The sequence below is a fragment of the Montipora capricornis genome, chromosome 6, assembly GCF_036669925.1.
Source record: "Montipora capricornis isolate CH-2021 chromosome 6, ASM3666992v2, whole genome shotgun sequence".
NCBI lineage: Eukaryota > Metazoa > Cnidaria > Anthozoa > Scleractinia > Acroporidae > Montipora > Montipora capricornis.
The window spans coordinates 6649864-6669863 of record NC_090888.1 but is presented as its reverse complement, the minus strand read 5'-3'; the positions used below and the strand labels follow the sequence as shown (position 1 = coordinate 6669863).

The window sequence follows — 20000 nt, the reverse complement described above, 5'->3', positions numbered from 1 at the left end:
TGTTTTGAAATGGCATTCATTGGAAACTTGGAAGAAAAAATAATATGAGTTCCAGATGGGATTTGAACCCACCACCCTCTGTGATCTAGTTGGATGCTCTAACTGCTGGGCTACCAGAGACTGGTGAGCAAGGGTGAAATGTGAGTCTTTGACTAGAACTGCCTAACACAGTTCAAGGCTGCTGCCTACAGTCTGTAACAGTCGCCCGGTCGCCTGGGGCGCCTTACATGTATTTGCTAGCCTGGGCGACCAAATTTCTGAACAAGTAGCCCGAACGGGCGCCTTACTTGATTCATTCTCACTTTCTTGTAAATATGATCCCAGCTGGAATAAATTAATTCTGGGCTCTTGAAAAAATTACTCGGGCTACTAACTTTTAATGTTGGAAGCCCGAAGGGCTCCCGGAAAATCTTCTCAGGCAGCAACCTTGCAGTTACAAAGTCAAATGATGACTAAGAGCATAGCTCATACATGTACATTTAACTGCATCGTGCAGCCACCTTAAAGTGGTACTACGACCAAAAAAACAATTCTTTTTTTTCTTTGGATTTCAAGACTATGTTAACTAAACACTAACTGAGAAAAGTTTTAAGTTCTGATTTTAAAAAGACACCTGTTTATTTTAACTGGAATTTTCTTATTTATTGGTCCGCCATTACTAACTTTAAAATCTTGAGAGAGCTGGGTCGAGGAGAAAATGACGTCAAAGACTCACTAGTTTAAGAATGCAATGCGTGTGTACGCGGCCGAATTAATATGCAGCACGGGAGCTTCGGGCTTTCAGACTTTTAAACCCGTGTTTTGCATATGTCATAAATTGCGTTTACACGCTGAAATTTTAAGCTAGTGAGTAAATGATGTCATTTTCTCTAGATCCAACCCTCTGAGGTCCAATCGGTCAGTTTTGAACGTGAGTAATGGCGGACCGTGAAATCCAAAACTTACACTCAAAATAAACAGCCTTTGGATAAAACTCAAAGCTCAAAATTTTTCCAGTCAGGTGTTAAGCAAACACGCTTTCAAAATCTGAAGAAAAAAAAGGAAATGATTTTTTGATCATAGTACCACTTTAAAGCATAATAATATTATTTGCCATCAACCAACCACCTACATACTGCAAGTGAGCAATTATGTGAGAATTATGTATGTTACAAACATAATATGAATCTGACTTTATCAAGGAAAAACTTCTCACCAGCACTTTGTAACAAACTCATTTTACTGGTATGTAATGAAACTTCTAAAACGTAGAAAGCCTGATTCAGTATGTAGGGTCTCATTCCATTTCGTTGCTTGCTTAGGGAAAGATGCAACTGGAGAGTGGCAAAGCTCCACTGCAGATGAAATGTTCATGAATAATCTTGAACTTCAAAAAGTAGATCAAGAAGCTGTTAAAGACAAAACAGAGGACTCACCTTCTGCTAACATGGTTATACAACACATCTTAAGAATTACTTCCGATAAGAAGCTTTCGCACCTTCCCCAACTGCACAATGCTAAACCAATTCAAGCATCGCATAATTTTGTTACCCCGAATGGCGATGTTGTGGATGCAGAGAGTATCTGTGAACAAGTGAAAATGGAACTTGTTAAGTACAGTGTATCCCAAGAGGTCTTTGCCAAAGCTGTCCTTGGAAAATCACAAGGATATCTTTCCGAAATGCTTAAACACGGAGAAAGCTTCTTCCGTCCTCAAGACCACACAAATTACAAGGGATGGATGAATTTCGATACCATGCGACAGTTTCTCCTAAAGCCTGAGGCCGAGCGCCTAAGAATTTATTACCAAAAGGGAGAAGAATTAAAGATGGAGAGGTTAAAACGGCGGCAAATTGAAATGGTGAGTCAATCTTCTTCACGATTATGCATTTTTCATGTATTTTTTGTTGTCGTCAGCTTAGAAATGATTAGTTCACTTGTTTTTGTGTCTAATTTAAGTAGCAGTCAGTAGGGAAGAGCTCTCCATGCTTGATTAGGGGCTGCATACTCCCTACAGAAGTAACTTGTGCATGCACAGTAGGCTTTCAATCCTGTTTTATGCATACAACACAAGGGACACTTCATCAGTTCATCTTTGTTGATGAAGTGGTTGCACATTCACAGCAAACATGATTATCCTGAAAGGAGGGTCAGGACTTGCCTTCATGCAATATGTTCAGGTTTATTTCCTTCACCTGGACTCTCTATTTATGACTAATAATCATAGAAACTGTCTCGCTAGTCGTCGTTGCAAATACAGCAATGATGCAGCTCAACAAGGTTGAACTGAAAGCATACTGTGGTGCCTCTGGCTGCAGCTATATGGCTCATGTATGGCCTTGGAGCATAGCTCGAATCAGCTGTATGCTGGTTTTTGCCGAGGGAGGAAACAATGGAGAACCTACATGTAGAGTTGTCAGAGCAAAAAAATTATATATGGGGGAAAGGGTACTTTTGGTACATGTAGGCTATAAATCACAACCCTGCTTTGTGCGCAAATTTAACTTCCCCATCTAACAGTAGAACATCAACTTGTAGATTTTACTCTGGCTTAGTAACTTTTAGCCTGCAGAGCAGGCATTTTTTTCAGAGGCATACGCTTGTTTGTAATGGGCCGCCATTTTGAAAGCACACAAGCTGTCCTCCTCTCCATGAGTGCAATTTTCTTGACTCGCCTCAGGCCTCTGTTATTCTCGCTATCCAAGATATCTGCCGATAATTCTTACCAAAACAACAATACGCCTGCTTTGCAGGCTAAGTAACTCCACATGATCTTACACAGCAGTTGGGGTAGGGTCGAACCTCTTGTTGAATGCTACAATGTATATTTCATTGGCTATATAGTGTGCAGGGATCGCGTTAACGCAGAAATCGTGCATTTTTACGCAAATAAAATCCAAAAAATGCATCATCGAAATTTTAATGCATCCCAGGAAGCAAGGCACTGACTTAAATAACTCACACAACTTGCTTTGATTTGTCAGTATATTCTGTTGTTTGTAAAACTGTTGGAGCGATCTGTGATCATAATTGAAGTTCTAAGAAATGGGGTTTGAAACATCTAAAAAGCTTAAAACTAAATTTTCGACCGCCTTCTGCGGTCTTCTTAAGAGGAATGTACTCTGCAAGTCACTGAATGCAAATATATAGCAATAGACGTCACTGTTCGTTGCTCCTAAGGGAGGAAACCAGTGATGTGTAAACCCTTGGAAAGGGTGCTCTTTCATTAACAGAGTTCTTGTCCAGGAATGAATGTAACGGCTCTAGAAAAAGCCTTTGTTGTCCGGTCCTATGCATATGCGTCAATATTAATTCCAAGTTGGTTGTAAACTCTCTTTTTCTCATAATTTAAAACATACTCTTTTTCTCGCAGAGGGTCACCAAGATTTTGGGACCCCCAAAAAATGCTTGGGACCCCAATTTGGCCAAACATGCAGGTCCCAGGACTCAGAATGAAAAATCCTAGTGCCATCCCTGATGTCGTACTCCCTATTGTTTTCTGTGCTAAATCCATTGTTGTCTGTGTTCGTTTTATTGTTCTTTTGGCCAATCCTGAATCCCGTTCAATGAGGTATGACACGACCCACCAGTTGGGGATGCTTTAGGTCTGAATGGATTAAGTAATGTTCAAAGAACAAGCAGCAGTGTTTTATCAGGGTTTAAAAACACAAGGTGCAGCTGAGTGCTTTTAGACCCGATGAAACATGTGCTGCAAGTTTTTTGAACGACTTAAAAACATTCCACGAAAAGTGTGTCCCTCTGGACTCAAAGCAATGGTTCAAATTGTGAGAGAAGAATATTAGCATACCAGAAAAACAAGCTGTGCCTTATTAGTATTCTTTATATAAAGAATACAAACGAGAATTGTTTATCAGGATATAAAGCTCATGCATGTATCAGTGTTTTGATAGGCTGTTAGGTTCATGAGTTTTGTAAGTGCTGCAGTGACCAAAACAGTAAGTGATCCAAGCTTTAAGCCTTGATTTCAACAAGACACCTGGTTACTGTATTTTAACTGGAATTTTCTGATTTATGGTCTGCCATTACTAACTTTAAAATCTTGAGAGAGCTGGATCGACGAGAAATGACGTCCCAGACTCAATAATTTAAGAATGCAATGCATGTGTATGTGGCTGAATTAATATGCAGCACGGGAGTTTCTGGCTTTCAGACTATTAATCTTGTGTTTTGCATTTATAATAAGCTGCGTTTACACGCTGAAATATTAAGCTAGCAAGTTAACGATGGCCCTTTTCCCTAGATCCAACCCTCTGAAGTCCAATCGGTCAGTTTGGGACGTGAGTAATGGCGGACTGTGAAATCCAAAAATTACACTCAAAGTAAACAGCCTTTGGATTAAAATAAAAGCTCAAAATTTTGCTATTCAATTGTTAAGCAATCACACACTTTCTGAAGAAAAAAGGAAGCAATTTTTTGATCATACTAGCACTTGGTGGTGATAAGGCACCAGATAAACATCATTAAATTCTCAACCTCCGATAATGCAATTCTCATACTCTGATTGGTTTATTCATTCTTGGTTATCAGCTCATATACTTTAGTTGGACCTTATGTGGTAAATGATTGGTATAAAGCAAAAGAAAAACGTTTTGTGGAAAGTTTGGATCAATTTCGAAGCTTACAGTAGAAGTACGTGAAAAGTTACATGTGTAAGAAATGTTTTTGTGATGATCCTGCGTCTGTCTGACAGCTACTGTAGGTACTACACAACATTGCGTCTTCATCAAGTTTTTTCAATTTCCCTGGGATTTTCTCCCTTTTTTGCTTTTATTTCGTACTTCCAAACTTTTGGAGTTTAAAAAATTTAATAAAACAGCGAAATTTTGCTACTGATGTGCCCTATATCATTCTTCACAGTGAGAAATCACAGTGAGAAACCAAATATGTTTTGCAGTTTTTTTATTTATTAAATTTTTTAGCAATAGTTGCAATTGGCTACGCTTTTATTTCGAAAGAGTGAAGGTGAAAACTAGTTTCAAATTTGCAACTTCTCCAAATATTTTAGTCACAAAGGGAAAAAAATTCAGTTGTAAATGTGACTGTATTGGTCGCAATTTCAAGCCCTGTTTAATTACTGGTAGAGGCTGAATGATTATGAATAGTGTATTCCCCAATCATGCACTGCTGAAACCTTTTAAGCGTTTAGTGGAGTTAACTCTTATACAAACATAGTTTACATATACATATATATGTACAGTGTATTAAACAATTACGGCCTCCAGAATGACCCACATTGGAGTTTTTGTTTGGTAGGCTAGGGTGTTTTGAAAATAATTAATTTTATTGTAGTGTCTTTCTGCAAGTGAAATATTGTCGGATTACCCTTTTCTGTTGTTCTTCAGGGGTTAACTGAGGACATGATCAAGAAGAAAAGACGGATAATTCCCACAGAGGCTAAAGCTGCTATGGAGGATTATTACACCTACAACAGGTACTTATCCATGGACAAGCGTCAAACACTAGCCAACCAGTTGGCTATTCCAGAACAGTGCGTCAGTGACTTTTTCAAGAATCTGCGTTCTAGAAAGAAACACGAGGACCGCATGAAGTATTTGCTCAAAGGTCTTTCAAATGATTTCAAACAAATTGAGCAAGGTGATTCAGAAGCTGATTCAAATGGGCTGGAAAAGAGTGCAAATAATCAGCCACCTTGTTGCTCAGGTATTCAAAGTGAACCAGAGGCAAATTCTGGCAAATCAGCTGGAAAGCCTCCAGCCTTGATTCGACAGTGTGGAAGAAGACCCAACATTGCTCCTGCTGTGTTTGCTGGAGCCTCTCTGGCCAAAGAGGTTCCTGAGACGGACTTAGTGGTTTCAAAAATTGCTTCTCTGACTCAGGGCCAGAAGCTAACAAAAAAACAGACGCGACCAGAAGAGGTGGAATATTCAGATACTGCAAGTGGTGATGATGAATGCCACGAAGTGACAACAATGCACACAGGCACACCAGGTCACCAATCTACTCAGGAAGGGCTTGGCCATGAAAGGAATGGTGTGCTATCCAGAGAATCATCCTCTGGTGTCGAAACGGTACAAACGTTCTCGTTTGACAGTTTGATTGACGGCTCAATGATGCTTCATGAAGGGACACCTGAGCATGAGGCATTGGATGTTGGGAGGCAGATATATGTAGTGCATTTAAACAACCACTTGGAAACCATTGTTCGAAACTGAAGCTCCATAACAGTGCTTATGATGGGTCACATTTCCCTTGTATGCAACATTTTAAAACCAGCTCCGTTGTTGGCAATTTTAATGTAGCGACCAAAAGAAATGAATATTTCACAAAAAAAACCTTGCCGTTGGACACCTTTCCTGTAATGAGTGGATGAAATTTAATCAATCGTCCACAAGTATAGCAATCTTAGCAATTTTCCAGTGATTTCCTAGGGATTCCTTACTGAGCTGGAAAAAAAAAGATTGTTATCATTTGAACTATTTAAGTCTTCTAATAATATTATCATTATTATGGAGAAAAGGTATGTTTTCCACACTACTTTCAATAGAAACATTGGAAAATGCAACATTTTTTCTGTTTTGACTTGTACAGTGCACATTTAATCAAAATAATGACTTTTTATTTAGTCATTTTACCTGGCAAAGCACTACACCCAGTTTTTCCTGCTGATTATGGTTTAATCAATTTAAGGATGGTGCCTACTATTGTTATTGCACATACGTTCTGCGCATCTGCAGATATTCGGATTTCCTATCGGTAGTGCTTACTAATGCAGGGATATTTTTGCGTGGTTTAAATTTATGCGGAGAAAGCAGAACTTAGCAAGGGCTCTTGGTATCCAAAAAGAAAATTGGGGGTAACCATGCATTTTTCAGAGATAATTAAGCTTTAATTTGGAAAGGAGTGCCATACATTGCTTTGAATTTTAAACCTTTTTGCTAATATTGGTAATTAATTATCTTTGAAAAATGCATGGTTACCCCCAATTTTCTTTTTGGATTTTAATGACACTTGTTGAGATTTGCTTTTCCTGCATATTCATTAAGCCGCACAAAAATGCCTTTGAATTAGTAGGCACTGTCCTTAATGGATTTAAGGGCTACAGGGGATTTGGGGTGTCAATGGGTTAACCCATTGATTCCTGAACGGTTTTAACATCACTGTTGAATGGATGTTGAAGCTAACTGTATTTGCCTGGCCTTAAGTCTCAAAATGTCACCTTACCAATCCTTTTTTGGGTGGTTAATTTCTATCAACTTGTTTGCTAAAACCATATTTTAAAAAGAATGTAGTAAATCAAAGCTTTGACCTGTGGGATGCTTTGTGTCATTAATTTTTGATGCGCTGTGGTTGAATTCCAAGCTCAAATTAGCCATTTCCGAGTTCATGTCTGCCTCCTCTTCAAAGCGAGTCTAAGTGCAAAGTTTTTGTGATGGTAATTAATTATACTTTACATATGAATCAAAACTAATTTTCATAAGAAAAAATCTGCACTTGCACTCGCTTTGAAGATGAGATAGACATGAACTTGGACATGGTCAATTTGGATAGTACATGTATGTGGCATAAAGAAAATTGATTTCAAATCTTTTAAATTCATGAAATTGGAAAGTGATTGAATCATAAAAAATTACAAAACTAATACTTATTTTGATTAAAGAAGATGTTTCAGCGAGATCATCCTCCGTGAAAGTTTCCCTGGTCCCCGGGGGCATGTTTGGATTTTCAAATTGGTCAAGCGTAACTTACGAAAGTGCTAAGAGGCTGCTTAAAAATGTGTAGGAAGTCATGAATGGAAACTTTAAACAGAAAATAGTCCACTTAAGAGTGTAAAACTAAAACAGTGGATAGCATTGAAGGTGCACTCTTATTGGCTTCTCAAACTCCGAATATCCTTTGCTGTGCACCTCCAAGCAGTTTGCGCTGGATTTGCGCCCGAAAATAGTGTTATTGTTGCAGGAATAAATCATCGGGTTAAAATCATCTTTTTGTGATAATTATGTTATCTCACTGTTTTAGCATATATAAAAACAACTGTTCGCCTTGGTGGTTAGTGGTGGAGGTTTACCGAGCTGCGAAACAGGGAGGAAAATGTCCACCACCAACCACCTCCACTTTAGTGAATCATTGTTAACTGCCTTAACGCAGTGTTTGTGTGCTATAAATTATGCGATACAGAGGGTAAAGAACATAATAAATGAAACCTTGTTCTCTGTTTTTTATTGACAAGATGGCATAGTGCTCTTTTGAAATGTTTGTGATTTGTGCTAAATACCACCATCCAGGCTACAAGTACTTGCATGCTGTCTCACTTGGTTTTCAAAATATTTTACAATAGTCACATGTAAAATAAAGTAATTTAAAAGAAAATATGTATGATGAAAATCTGATGTAAATAATATTGTATTATTTCTTAGTATTTAATTAAGAGATAATTGCATTGCTGGGATGTGTAATGTAATCAAACAATGCAGAACATACCAGTTATTAAAAGTTTATGAAATGTAAGAAATGTAGCTTGGTATCTAGTGAGTTGTTGATAAAATATGAAGTGTTCAGTGTTCCAGTGAAACTTATGGGCAGGTGCAATTTGAAGTCTGATAAAAATACGAGTGTGAAGTTCAAAGTGAATGAGAAAAATCATGAGATTACAAGATACCTTATTATTATGCAGAAGCAACACACTCATGTCATGCAATCAGGAAATAGTTGCACCATCCAGGGGTCGCATTTGATATGCTATCTGTGAGTTTCTTCCATTTATTGACCAATCAGAATGCTTGGATTTTACCTCTTTTTTTTTTTTTTTGCACTAAATTACCTCTGTTCTGCCCTATGTTACCAGAAAACTACTTTTATTTGATTGACCATCTGTGAGTTTCTTCCATTATCGACCAATCAGAATGCTTGGATTTTACCTCTTGTTTTTTTTTTTTTTCACTAAATTACCTCTGTTCTGCCCTATGTTCCCAGAAAACTACTTTTATTTGATTGGCTATCTGTGAGTTTCTTCCATTATTGACCAATCAGAATGTTTGGATTGTATCTTTTTTTTTTGCACTGAATTACCTCTGTTCTGCCCCATGTTACCAGAAAACTGCTTTTCTCTTGCAGGAGAAATTTTTCTTTGTATATTATTATGGGTAAAAGCCATCATTCATTTTTTCCAGATCATGGCACCAGCCCACCAGCTGCAATGTATGAAACTTACTATGTGACAGCTCATAAGGCTCCATGTAGAACAGCAAGCTTTAGCCAAAATGGTATGTCTGAAATCATGATAATTTTATCATTCTTCCAAAATGGGACAATGGTTATTGTTGCAGCATGTGTAACTTACAGTACAGCCCTGGAGCAAAATTTAATAATAATATTGTCAACACTAGAGTGAGGTCTTAATGGGAAAATCTCAAACTGCGACCTTGCAGTGCGAGGTCAAGTACAGTACAGTAAGGCTAAGATTTGAGGTTTTCCTGTAAAGACTGAACACTTGAGGTCAATAATTTGTTTATTGTATGCCTTTACATTATTTTGGTTCAAGTAGAGGAGATAATGCAAGTACATGTACGTGTACTTATATATAAATTATGTTTTAAGTTTGTTCATCATTTCAAAAAGTACAATTTGGTAAGGAAAGTTTCATCAACATTCTCAAAAATCAACTGCCAAACAAACTGCAATGAACAAGTGAACTGCTTCTGGGAACAAGTTGGTTTCCCTGTCTGAATAATACTCTGTGTTAAAAATGAAAATAGTAAGGGATGGCGCAGTGGTGAGAACACTCGCCTCCCACCAATGTGGCCTGGGTTCGATTCCCAGACTGGGTGTTATATGTGGGTTGAGTTTGTTGGTTCTCTACTCTGCACCGAGAGGTTTTTCTCTGGGTACTCCGGTTTTCCCCTCTCCTCAAAAACCAACATTTGATTCATTTGCATTAACTAGTTAATTTCAATTTACAGTGTCCCCAATTAGTGCTCTACAGTGCTAGAAGATTAGACACTTAAATAAAGTTCCTTTCCTAAATCCTTTTAACACCTTATTAATATTTGTTTATTAATTTTGTTGTACTGTATTATTTTAGGTCGGCTGATAGCCACTGGCTCTGTGGATGCTTCAATTAAGGCAGGAACATTTTTGATCCTAAATGTACTTGGTATCATCATATGCCAAGCGGCAGGGACAAAACACAGGTCACAGGTCATTGTTTTCCCAATACAGAAAGTATCCTAAACATTCATAAAAGCTAACCTTAGGCCTAAAAACTTTTCTTTAGGCCTAATTAGGCCAAAGGTTAGCTTTTATGAATGTTTAGGATACTTTTCTTTAGGCCTAAGGTTAGCTTTTATGAATGTTTGGGATACTTTCTGTATTGGTAAAACAATGACCTCTGTTTTGTACCTGCCATATGCCAATCCTGAATGGGTTAAAAAGGGATTTTGGCAGAATGGTCTATTTTCCATGATGCGTCACTCACTCAAAGGGCAGAATTCAAAACACGTTAAGTGGAAGTAGAGGTTGTGAAGCCATTGACATCCCCGCCCCCCCCCCCCCCCCCTCCCCCTTCCTTGTTGGTTAATAAAATCATCTGGCTTTAAACAGAGTAAAATCTACGAATTTTCACTCCCAGGGGTCAATGAGTTAAATTGGCATTCACAAAGTGTTGGAGTTCATTGTCACATTTTAGTGGTCAGCAGGGTTTTTTAAAATGTTTAACAAGTTCCTCCTTGTGTGGCTTTTAGGTGTTGGATGTCGAGCGAATGGTAGCAAAGAACACAATGCCCCAATCACAAGACCAGGGTGTGGGTACAAACCTTGAGAATCATCCTGTTATAAGGACTCTCTATGATCATATGGAGGTAATGCAGGATTCAACGTAAAAATGTTAATGCCAATTCAGTATGATATTTGGCAATTAACAATTAGTCCATGAGCGTGCATTGGATATGATATGGTGAGCCAGTGAGGCGCGTTGTGCCTAGTTGGCTGTAATCAGTCTTATATCCAACAAGCGCAAATGGAATATTGTTTTGTCAAATTTTCATCAAATTCTTAACGTGTCAGATGTTGTGTCTCAGGAAATTTTGCTTCCCACGCAACAAATTCTTCAGCTTGGGAACACTTGATGCAATCAGTTTCCATATTAGGTCATCAGAATATGAGCTGATAATGGAGACTGAGTGAACCAATCAGAAAGCTAGAAACGCAATATCCAAGATCGAAAATTTAATAAATAGCAAAAATTCCTTTTCTATCGCTACTTTTCCGCACTTGTATCATCATAATCTTCTGCCCATTAGCTTTTGCAATCCCTTTTCAACTAGTTGTCAGGTTCACCAATACGAAACTCCTTTGCTTCTTATTACAGACCTCATTTTTTTGTAGAATGAATATTAAGCAGTTCAGCATCCTTTAGGAAGGACCAAAAAATCTGGAATTTGTTGCGTGGCTGTTTCACTAATTAGTTCGCCATCTGTTTTTGTTTTTAAAAGCAAACTGAAGGATTATCATGCTGAAAACTGATTTAATACTGTTTTAAAATTTGCATTTTATTTGCTCACTCTGTACTTTATCATGCAATTTATGTACTGTATGTAATAATTAGTCCAAGGAAGCCTATTTAATATAAGCTCCAAGCTTCAATAGGCTTGCTTGTCACACCTATCTTAAGAGTTTATTTAATTAACAACTTTTGATCAAGCTGTGTTGTGCATCCTTTACATGTGTGTGGCTAATTGAATAAATAAAAGAAACTGAAAATAAAAAACCACCAAGAAGGGCAGCATTCAGGCAACATGCATGCCTTTGAAAATCCTGATACTGTTCGAATGTTACACTTGTTTGTACTTGTTATCTAAATTTCAGAAGTTAGGATCAGAATTCGAAAAAATCTGCTCTATCACAAAAGTGACATAATCTCATCCACTTATCATGGGGACCTTGCCTGTGAAGTTAAAGTGAATGCTTGCGGTGTTTTGGTCAAAGCCCAGTAGCTGTTGTGATCACTTTAGCAACTCTAGTAACTTCAGGAATGGATCAAGTTTTTCAGTGAAATAGTATTTCAAATTCAAGATTTAAACATGGTGTTTTCATTTCTTTCCTTTGTTCCACTTTCTCTTCATTATAGCTTAATTTGTCCTTAGGCCCTCTATGGTGCCACACTTTACAGTCACTGCTTCACAATTTTTTGTGTCGAAATGATAGCCAGAAAAAACTCTGTAGACAAAACTGGCTTTTACTGCAATTTTCACAATTTTGACTTGGACCGTCAATCAAATTTCCGAACATAGCTGGGAAGATCGACTACGCCTCTTGAAAGTGAATTGGAGTTTTGTTTAGTTTAAAGCTTGAATACATGTACCACTATGATATCTTTAGAGGTTCTTCGGTAAAAGGATTTGTACAGATTCCATCGCTTTCCATCGGCTTCGTTGTACCGCGGGAACCAAAGATTCTGATTGGTAGGTTAGAGCGGTTTTCAAACGAGTGTCGCAAAACCAAAACCAAAGTAATTACTTTGGCCAATCAAAAAGGACGGAGACAATCCAATTAAACCAATCAAAACTACACGTAGCCGACACAAAGCGCGGGAAAATGTACACGCGCGAGCCACGATTGGTTTTGGTTTCACTTCTGATTGGTTGAAAAAGTGGCGCGAGAACTTTGAACCAATCACTGAGTGAAGTAATCATAAAGCAAAGTAATTCACTAATTACTTTCGACACTCAATTGAAAACCACTCTATGTCACGCGTCAGTTGATTTCGGCATCCGCGGTTTTCGGGCCAACACCTAGGCTTTGCGTCTGAAGTTAGATTGATGGAAACCAAAACGCAGTTTTGTCCGTTTCGGCTTGAAGATAAGATTCCGCAGAATTACGAAAATCGCAGTAAGTCATAAAATTAGGAGAGAGAATGAAATGAATTATTTTATTACAGGAAGTGACATCTGTTGAATTTCACCCCAGTGCACTGGTATTAGCTTCAGGCAGCAAGGATTGTACTGTGAAACTGTTTGACATATCAAAACCCTCCGTGAAAAAGGCCTACAGATCTATCCAGGTAGGCATGTTTTTATTCTATAGGATGAGGAATGCTGTGGAAGATGTTTACACTACACGTGAAGAGTTTTTTTTTTTTTCTGAGATCCTTTGGTTGAGTGTGGACAATTTAAGCTTAGTTGGAAGGCTGATTTAACATGTCCCGCTCCTATGCGGACTGTAGTTATGCAAGCTCCCTTGCCATTTAATTCTGTAACTTTTCTTCATCGCGTTTTTACCAGCCTGCAAGCAGGCTCTTCCGTTGAAAATGGCGCGTGGTCGAAATATAGGGGCTTGGTTACTAGTAACCAAGCCCCTATATTTCGACCGCGCGCCATTTTCAACGGAAGCAAGCAGGCTACGTTTTTACTTACTTTCTTGGGTCGTACACCAAACACCCGCATGTAAGAACCGAGAATTTAAGAACCTGTTAGGCTAAAAATTTCATTTTAAAAACCCCCCTTTACATAAGAACCAGGTTAGTCTAAAAAATTAAACAGGTTCTCCTTTTAGAAAATGGCCTTTAAATGTCAGGTGACTGGAACAAATTGCAATTTAAACTTCACAGATTTTGTTCAAAACTTTTTATTTCATGGTTATGAAATGTAAAGGTATCAACGTCCTTATCAGACAGAGGGCGTCAGTCATACCATATCATAGAGTAGATATCTTTTGTGGAAATAAGAACTTATTTAAGAACCCAGATAGCCTAAAACAACTGTAAATACCATTTTAACCCGAACCTATTTCTAAGTTGGAAAAATTTACGTTCTCATCAGCGGGTGTTGGCTGTACTTTCTTTATATGGCAAATAAGTAAACAAATAAACAAACAAACTTAGCTTCTCGATACGTTAATAAAATTCTGGTATTTTTTTACTACAGGAGGCAGAAGTGGTGACATCAATGTCTTTTCATCCCACAGGGGACTTTATTCTTGTTGGCACAGAACACCCAACTAGTAAGTGATTGCAAACTATAAGGCTGGTCTGAGGGAAGGTATCTTACCAGTTTCAGGCGGGTTTTAAGCTACGGTAATACAAGCAACAAAAACGTCCAACTTGTCTCGCAACATTGCAGCTGTGAAACTAGTCGAAAACTAATTGAAAAGCGATGGTGCGCTTTTTACATCCCACGCACAACCTGGAACCTGTCTCGCAACAAAAAAAATGTGTTGATTTTGTTGCAGAAATTAGAATGGACCTCTACTTTCCGCAACACGCTGCGGCAGCTTGCGACACATTTTTTTTTGCTGCGAGACGAGTTGTGCGTGGGTTGTAAAAAGCGCAACAATGTTGCGAGACAAGTTGGAAGTTTTTGTTGCTCGTATTACCGTAGCTTCAGTTGATTAACATCAGAGAGAAAGTAAAGGAATAAACTGGCAAATCACAACAGGTATAAAAAACGGGATGAATCAATCAGGATAAGAAGTAATTTACATGAAAATTAGAGAGCTTTAGATTCTAGGACGAGAACGACTACGAGTACGAAATTGTCATATAGAACAACAGTGAGCGCGCTCAAACCAGCGTCATTTTGGCGGGAAAAACGTGACACCGTCGTCATTTTAATACGAGGTTTTGCAAAAATGTGGTCGTGTCAAAACAAGTCAACAACAGGGTAGCAGTTTTGGCATTTTTCGATCAGCAAAAAGGCCCAGGTAACAGCAACAAGAATAACTGAGCAACCTATTCTGCTAACAAAGGGTAAGATTAATCGTACGGGTCATAAATTTTTCTAAGTATTTTCGGTAAAAACTACCAGTCAAATCTCGTACTCGTTCTTGTCTTCGTCCTAGAATCTAAAGGTCCCTATATTGACTCAAAACGCGGGAGAATTCTCCCGCGCAAATGGCGATTCAGCCTGAAAAGGCGGAGCGAGATTTTTGAGCCAGTCACTTGGCGAAACATCCCAAGCCATCATCATAAATTATAAGTTTCAACACTGCATCTGCAAACTTCTCATGGGTTTGAGAGACTTTAGACATTGTACAGTCACAAAACAGAATATTCTTTTTAACTTTGAGCAGATTTTGTGCCCAAGAATATTTTCTGTTTCACTTGCAGTTCGTCTCTATGATACAATAACTGGCCAGTGTTTTGTTGCCTCGAATCCTCGGGAATATCACACGGGGCCCATTAATATGGTGAGTGCTTTAAAAATGATATCGTGTTTACTTTAACCATTCTTAACTTTGAGGCCAAATTATTTGAATAATAATAATAATAATAATAATAATAATAATAATAATAATAATAATTTTGACACCCGTTTTGTTGAGAAAGACAAAGAAACGGTGGACAAATATCGGGATCTGAAATGGGAATTGGAGAGGATTTGGAGCTGCAGTGAAGTGATGATTCCCGTAGTAATAGGAGCTTTGGGTACAATCTCAAAGAATTTCAACCATTGGTTAGTTAAGACCAGCGATAATCTGAACTGTGGAACCCTCAAAAAGGCCTGCCTCCTTGGAACGGCTAGGATTTTGAGATATGCACTGAACATCTAAGGTTGCGGGTTGCAACTTGATATTCAGTTGAGCATTACCAGGTTTTAAAAATCAGTTTAGCTGTGGGATGACAAATAATAAAAAAAATCATCATCATCATCGTCATCACCACCACTTAAGAGTTAGGTTGTGTTTGTTGGAAACCTCTTGGAGCAGATTAGAGAACCAACAATTAAACTTAACTCACATGTGATGCAGAAACCAGGAAATCTTGGTTTACACGAGTGCTCTAACCACTACCAGGAGGCCAAGACTAAGAGTGAACAACTCCCACACTAAGACGGCAATTTTACAGACCGATTTTTTTTTACAGTACCTTTTCCGAAAAAACAAAGGCACTTCCGCTATGACGTCAGGTTAGTTTCTTGTGAGGTTGGTCCTTGGGCTCCTGCGGGAATCTCATTCGCGGGAAATTCAACCTAAAAATAAATCGGTCTGTGAAAAAGCTGCGACAGGAATATAGGGCTGCTGTTCGCTCCAAGTTATGGGTTACCGCCACTACAACAACCCATTTCACCATTAATTTCTTTTTGTTTTTTTTTTTCAGGTAAAATACTCTTCGGCAGCTAATCTTTATGCATCTTGCAGCAAAGATGGATCAATAAAGGTATCAACTCTGAAATTCAACGGGGGTTGCAAATAGCTTTTGACGCAGGCGAGTCCTACTCAATTAGCAACTTCAGCTACTATGGCATCGACCGCGTCAATTGAAAATTTTACTTTGCCCTATATCGAACAATTTAGCTTTGGAATATTTCGCTTACACTTGCCAACCCTTGCGAGCTGGAATAATCATTCGCGAAGTGATTACGCCAGTTCCTGCACTGAAGAACTTAGTTATTTTTTAGAGCTTGTTATTCGGTCCAGTTCCAGGGCTCGATTGTCGTTCGCTTTGATGTTAAATAATTATTATTACACTAGTCTATGGATCCTTTTTTTATTTTGCTTCAGATTTGGGATGGTGTCAGTAACAAATGCATACAAACATTTCCACAGGCACACAACGGGGCCGAGGTAGGGTGTGTCACTGAGACTTGTTCACCTTGTGTTTTCTTTTGGTTTTTTTTTTTTGTGTGTGTTCAGTTTCTCATTTGTGGTCATTGTTTTTACAGGTTTATTCCGTTCGTTTTTCTCAAAACTCAAAGGTAACTGGATTGCGTCGTTTTAAATTGAATCGGACATCTTCTAGGGAGTTTAAACAGCTTATCATATTCTGCTCTCTGTCAATGTTTTGCGAAAACAGTAGGGAGTTCAGTTAAGAAATAAGGACTTCAAGATCTAGAACCGCGAAGTCGACGAAAACGTCACTTCAGAATCTAACTTTGCACAATCCAAGTCTTTCGCGGTTATTTGTTCACTTCGTACAATGGGGGCGAATTATCCTAAAACTGAATTTATACGAGCGGTTTCACGGAAAAATGTAGAATGAAAGATTCGCATTTGTACGCTCACGTTATCATTAAAACCTCAAATTTGGTGATTTCACGTTGTTGTTGTTGTTCTGCAGAGTACAGAAATAGAATGCGTGCTGCACTTGCAGAACGATTCTTTTTCCTCTTTTAACCAATGACATTATAGGGAGTTTAAGCAAAGACGACGGCTACGGCAACGAAAACGGCAGCCCAAAATATAACTTATAGCGCTATCGCAAGTATTTCGCGATTATTCCGTCTTGTTTACCTTGTACAATACGGGCAAACTATCCTGTAACTGAATGGGTACGAACGGTTTTTAAGTCAAAACAGAAAATGACTGTTTCGTGGTTATATGCTCACGTTGTTGTCAAAACCTAAAATTTGGTGATTTCACGTTGTTGTTTTGTGGAAAACGGCAGAGAAATGCACGGAAATTCGGGCTGCACGTGCACCACGATTATTTTTCCTTTTTTAACCAATCATATTCTTGCTTTGTGGCGTTGCCGTAGCCGTACCCGTCCTCTTTGCTTAACTCCCTAAAGGTGATGTTACACGAGCCGATTTTTAATGCCGATTTTTAATCCATGTTACACGAGACAGCTTTTAACGCAACTTTGTTGCGGCAACGGCATGTTACACAAGACGATTTTTAACGCAACATTGCTCGCAACACTTGAACCCAGGCTCCTGCTCGACAAATATGGCGGACAATGAGTTAAGAAGACGGCGGCTGAAAATCATTCATGTTCTGTTGTTAGTGGACGATTTGGAAGATGAAAAACGAATATTGGCGTCTTTCTTCGGTAACTTTAGGGACGTGTCTAGGTTTCTTCTCATAGAACTGTATGAGTTTTCGCCTTCCGGCATCATCTAATCGAGCTTTAGGTATAGTTATTTCTACCGGTCATCTTCAACAAGCTCCGTCATCTTGTTTGTTTACTTCAAGTCGACTTGACCTATTTTCGGTTCTCCGCGGTGCATTGTGGGACGATGTTGCGTTAAAAGTCAGCGGCGGGGGTGTTACACGCACCGACACCAACAAAATTCGGGCAACAATGTTGCAGGTTTTTGAATCGCTTTCAAAAACCTGCAACATGTTAGGTCAAAAATCACCCTGTGCTCCCTGTTACACGAGGCAACTTTTAACGCAACAATGTTGCGTTAAAAATCGGCTCGTGTAACATCACCTTAGGGCCGATTTACACGGTACGACTTTGTCGCATGCGACAACGGCTTACGACGGGCCCACGACATGATTTGTGACTGTTGTGTACGTCAGACAAAATGTCGTAGCATTTTAAAGCATGTTTTAAAACGCTGCGCTGTCGTGAGCTTGTCGCATGCGACAAAATCGTATCGTGTAAATCGGCCCTAATAGGGAGCTTTAGCATCGGCAACGAGAACGCCGTCGTTAAATGTGAATTCGCGTTATTGTTATAACTTCGCGACTATTCCAAGCATTTTAATGTGACAAAGGTGTGGCAAACCATCAAGAACGAGACTAGTATGAACGGCGTTCAATTTAGGGGAGAAAATGAAAACTTGTCCTCAAGCGCTGACCTTCTCCCTAATACCTCAAACTTGGTCATTTCACGTTGTTTTTTTGCTGACGACAGCCAAGAAATAGAAAAAAAAAAAAGAAAAGATGCACGTGCAGAGCGTGCAAAGCTATTGCTTTTGCTCTCTAAATATGCAAATTTGTGACGTTCTCGTTGCCGTCGCCGTTGTTGCTTGATAAAGGAACAACAATCATATGATTGGTTAAAAAAAGGGAAAATAATCGATCTACACGTGCGGCACGCATTTTAGCTCATATTCTTGTGGTACTTTGCTTAACCACGACATAAAATCACCAAATTACAACATGAGTATACAAATGTGAACCTTTCATGTTCTGCTGATTTTTACTCGGAAACCGCTCGTACCAATTTATTTTTAGCCGAAGATACTTTTCCCCTATTGTGCGACGTGAACGAGAGATTGGAGTAATCGCGAAAGACTCACGATTGTGCAAAGTAACATTTTTAGGTGACGTTGTCGACGTTGCTGCCGTGGTCGTTGATCGTAAAGTCCCTAGTATTTACATTAAAGCGGCGATTTTGCCTCCCGTGTTAATTGTTAAATTCAGTTTACAGTGTCCCCAATTAGTGCTCCAGCGCTAGAACGACTAGACACTTAAATAAAGTTCTTTCCTTTCCGTTTACCCTGGAACAACAAATGACTACTTCTTTTCATAAAAGCAAAGAAAAGTCTCCTAGCCTAACTTGTCCCTCTCTTTTGAAGGGTTTTACGATATCTGTAGCTAACAGGCAAAAAGTGGACTGAAGTCGGGAACGCTGATGTGATTTTTAGCAAAACGCATACAGCCAGGGATTTGACGTTCAGTGGACTCGAAATGTTAAAAAAAAAATTTCACATTTTCTTCTTTATGTGTGTGTAGTACATTGTATCCAGCGGAAAAGACTCTCTGGTGTTTCTGTGGGAACTGTCAACAGGTAAAAAGAGATATTTTTGTTTGAATGTTCGAGCCTGTAGAACTCCATCATTGTAGAGTCCATCACAGCTGAGATTGACAAGCGGATGAGCCAATAAGCGATGCACGATCCAAATTATCAAGCAGAAGCTCGTTGGCACTTGGAAAAAATCCCCTTGTTTTTACCCTCATATATTATTTTTTTTCAGGGAAGGCGCTCAATATGTACACTGGAGCTACGATGTCAAATTATAGGACACAGATTGTCTTTAACCACACGGAGGATTTTAGTGAGTTGACTGCGAAGTTTGATTAGTTAATTGCCCAAATTCGATATATCAAAATTCAGTCCTAAAAAAAAGACATCATCTCGTGGCTCTGGGGAAATAAACTCATACAAATCCATATGCATGTATTTATTCCGCGCGGAGCCTGGAGATGATGACTTTTGTTTAGGACTGAATTTTTATATACTGAAATTGGTCTATTGCGCATGCGGTCTCTTAATTGCTATGTTCCCTCTCATATAAAATCATTTCATATAATCCATCTGGGACGAACTTGGCAAACTTTTTTTTTGCTTCTGTTAAATTCGACTAGTAGTATAAAGA

The 20000-nt window shown here is 38.7% G+C and overlaps 1 protein-coding gene across 2 annotated transcripts in view; it reads left to right on the top strand.

Moving 5' to 3' along the window:
• The window catches only part of LOC138051382 (cleavage stimulation factor subunit 1-like), a 31163-nt gene that overhangs the window by 4619 nt on the left and 6544 nt on the right, over positions 1-20000 (top strand). The window contains exons 4-14 of one of the 2 annotated variants that reach the window (XM_068897573.1): positions 9129-9221; positions 10040-10080; positions 10698-10814; positions 12893-13015; positions 13878-13953; positions 15059-15138; positions 16049-16108; positions 16453-16515; positions 16614-16646; positions 19357-19411; positions 19599-19679. In XM_068897573.1, the coding sequence (XP_068753674.1) occupies positions 9129-9221; positions 10040-10080; positions 10698-10814; positions 12893-13015; positions 13878-13953; positions 15059-15138; positions 16049-16108; positions 16453-16515; positions 16614-16646; positions 19357-19411; positions 19599-19679 (822 nt within the window). Of the gene's footprint in view, positions 1-1301; positions 1841-5342; positions 6313-9128; positions 9222-10039; positions 10081-10697; positions 10815-12892; positions 13016-13877; positions 13954-15058; positions 15139-16048; positions 16109-16452; positions 16516-16613; positions 16647-19356; positions 19412-19598; positions 19680-20000 lie in introns of those variants that run through there. The other variant, XM_068897572.1, reaches the window with a different exon arrangement.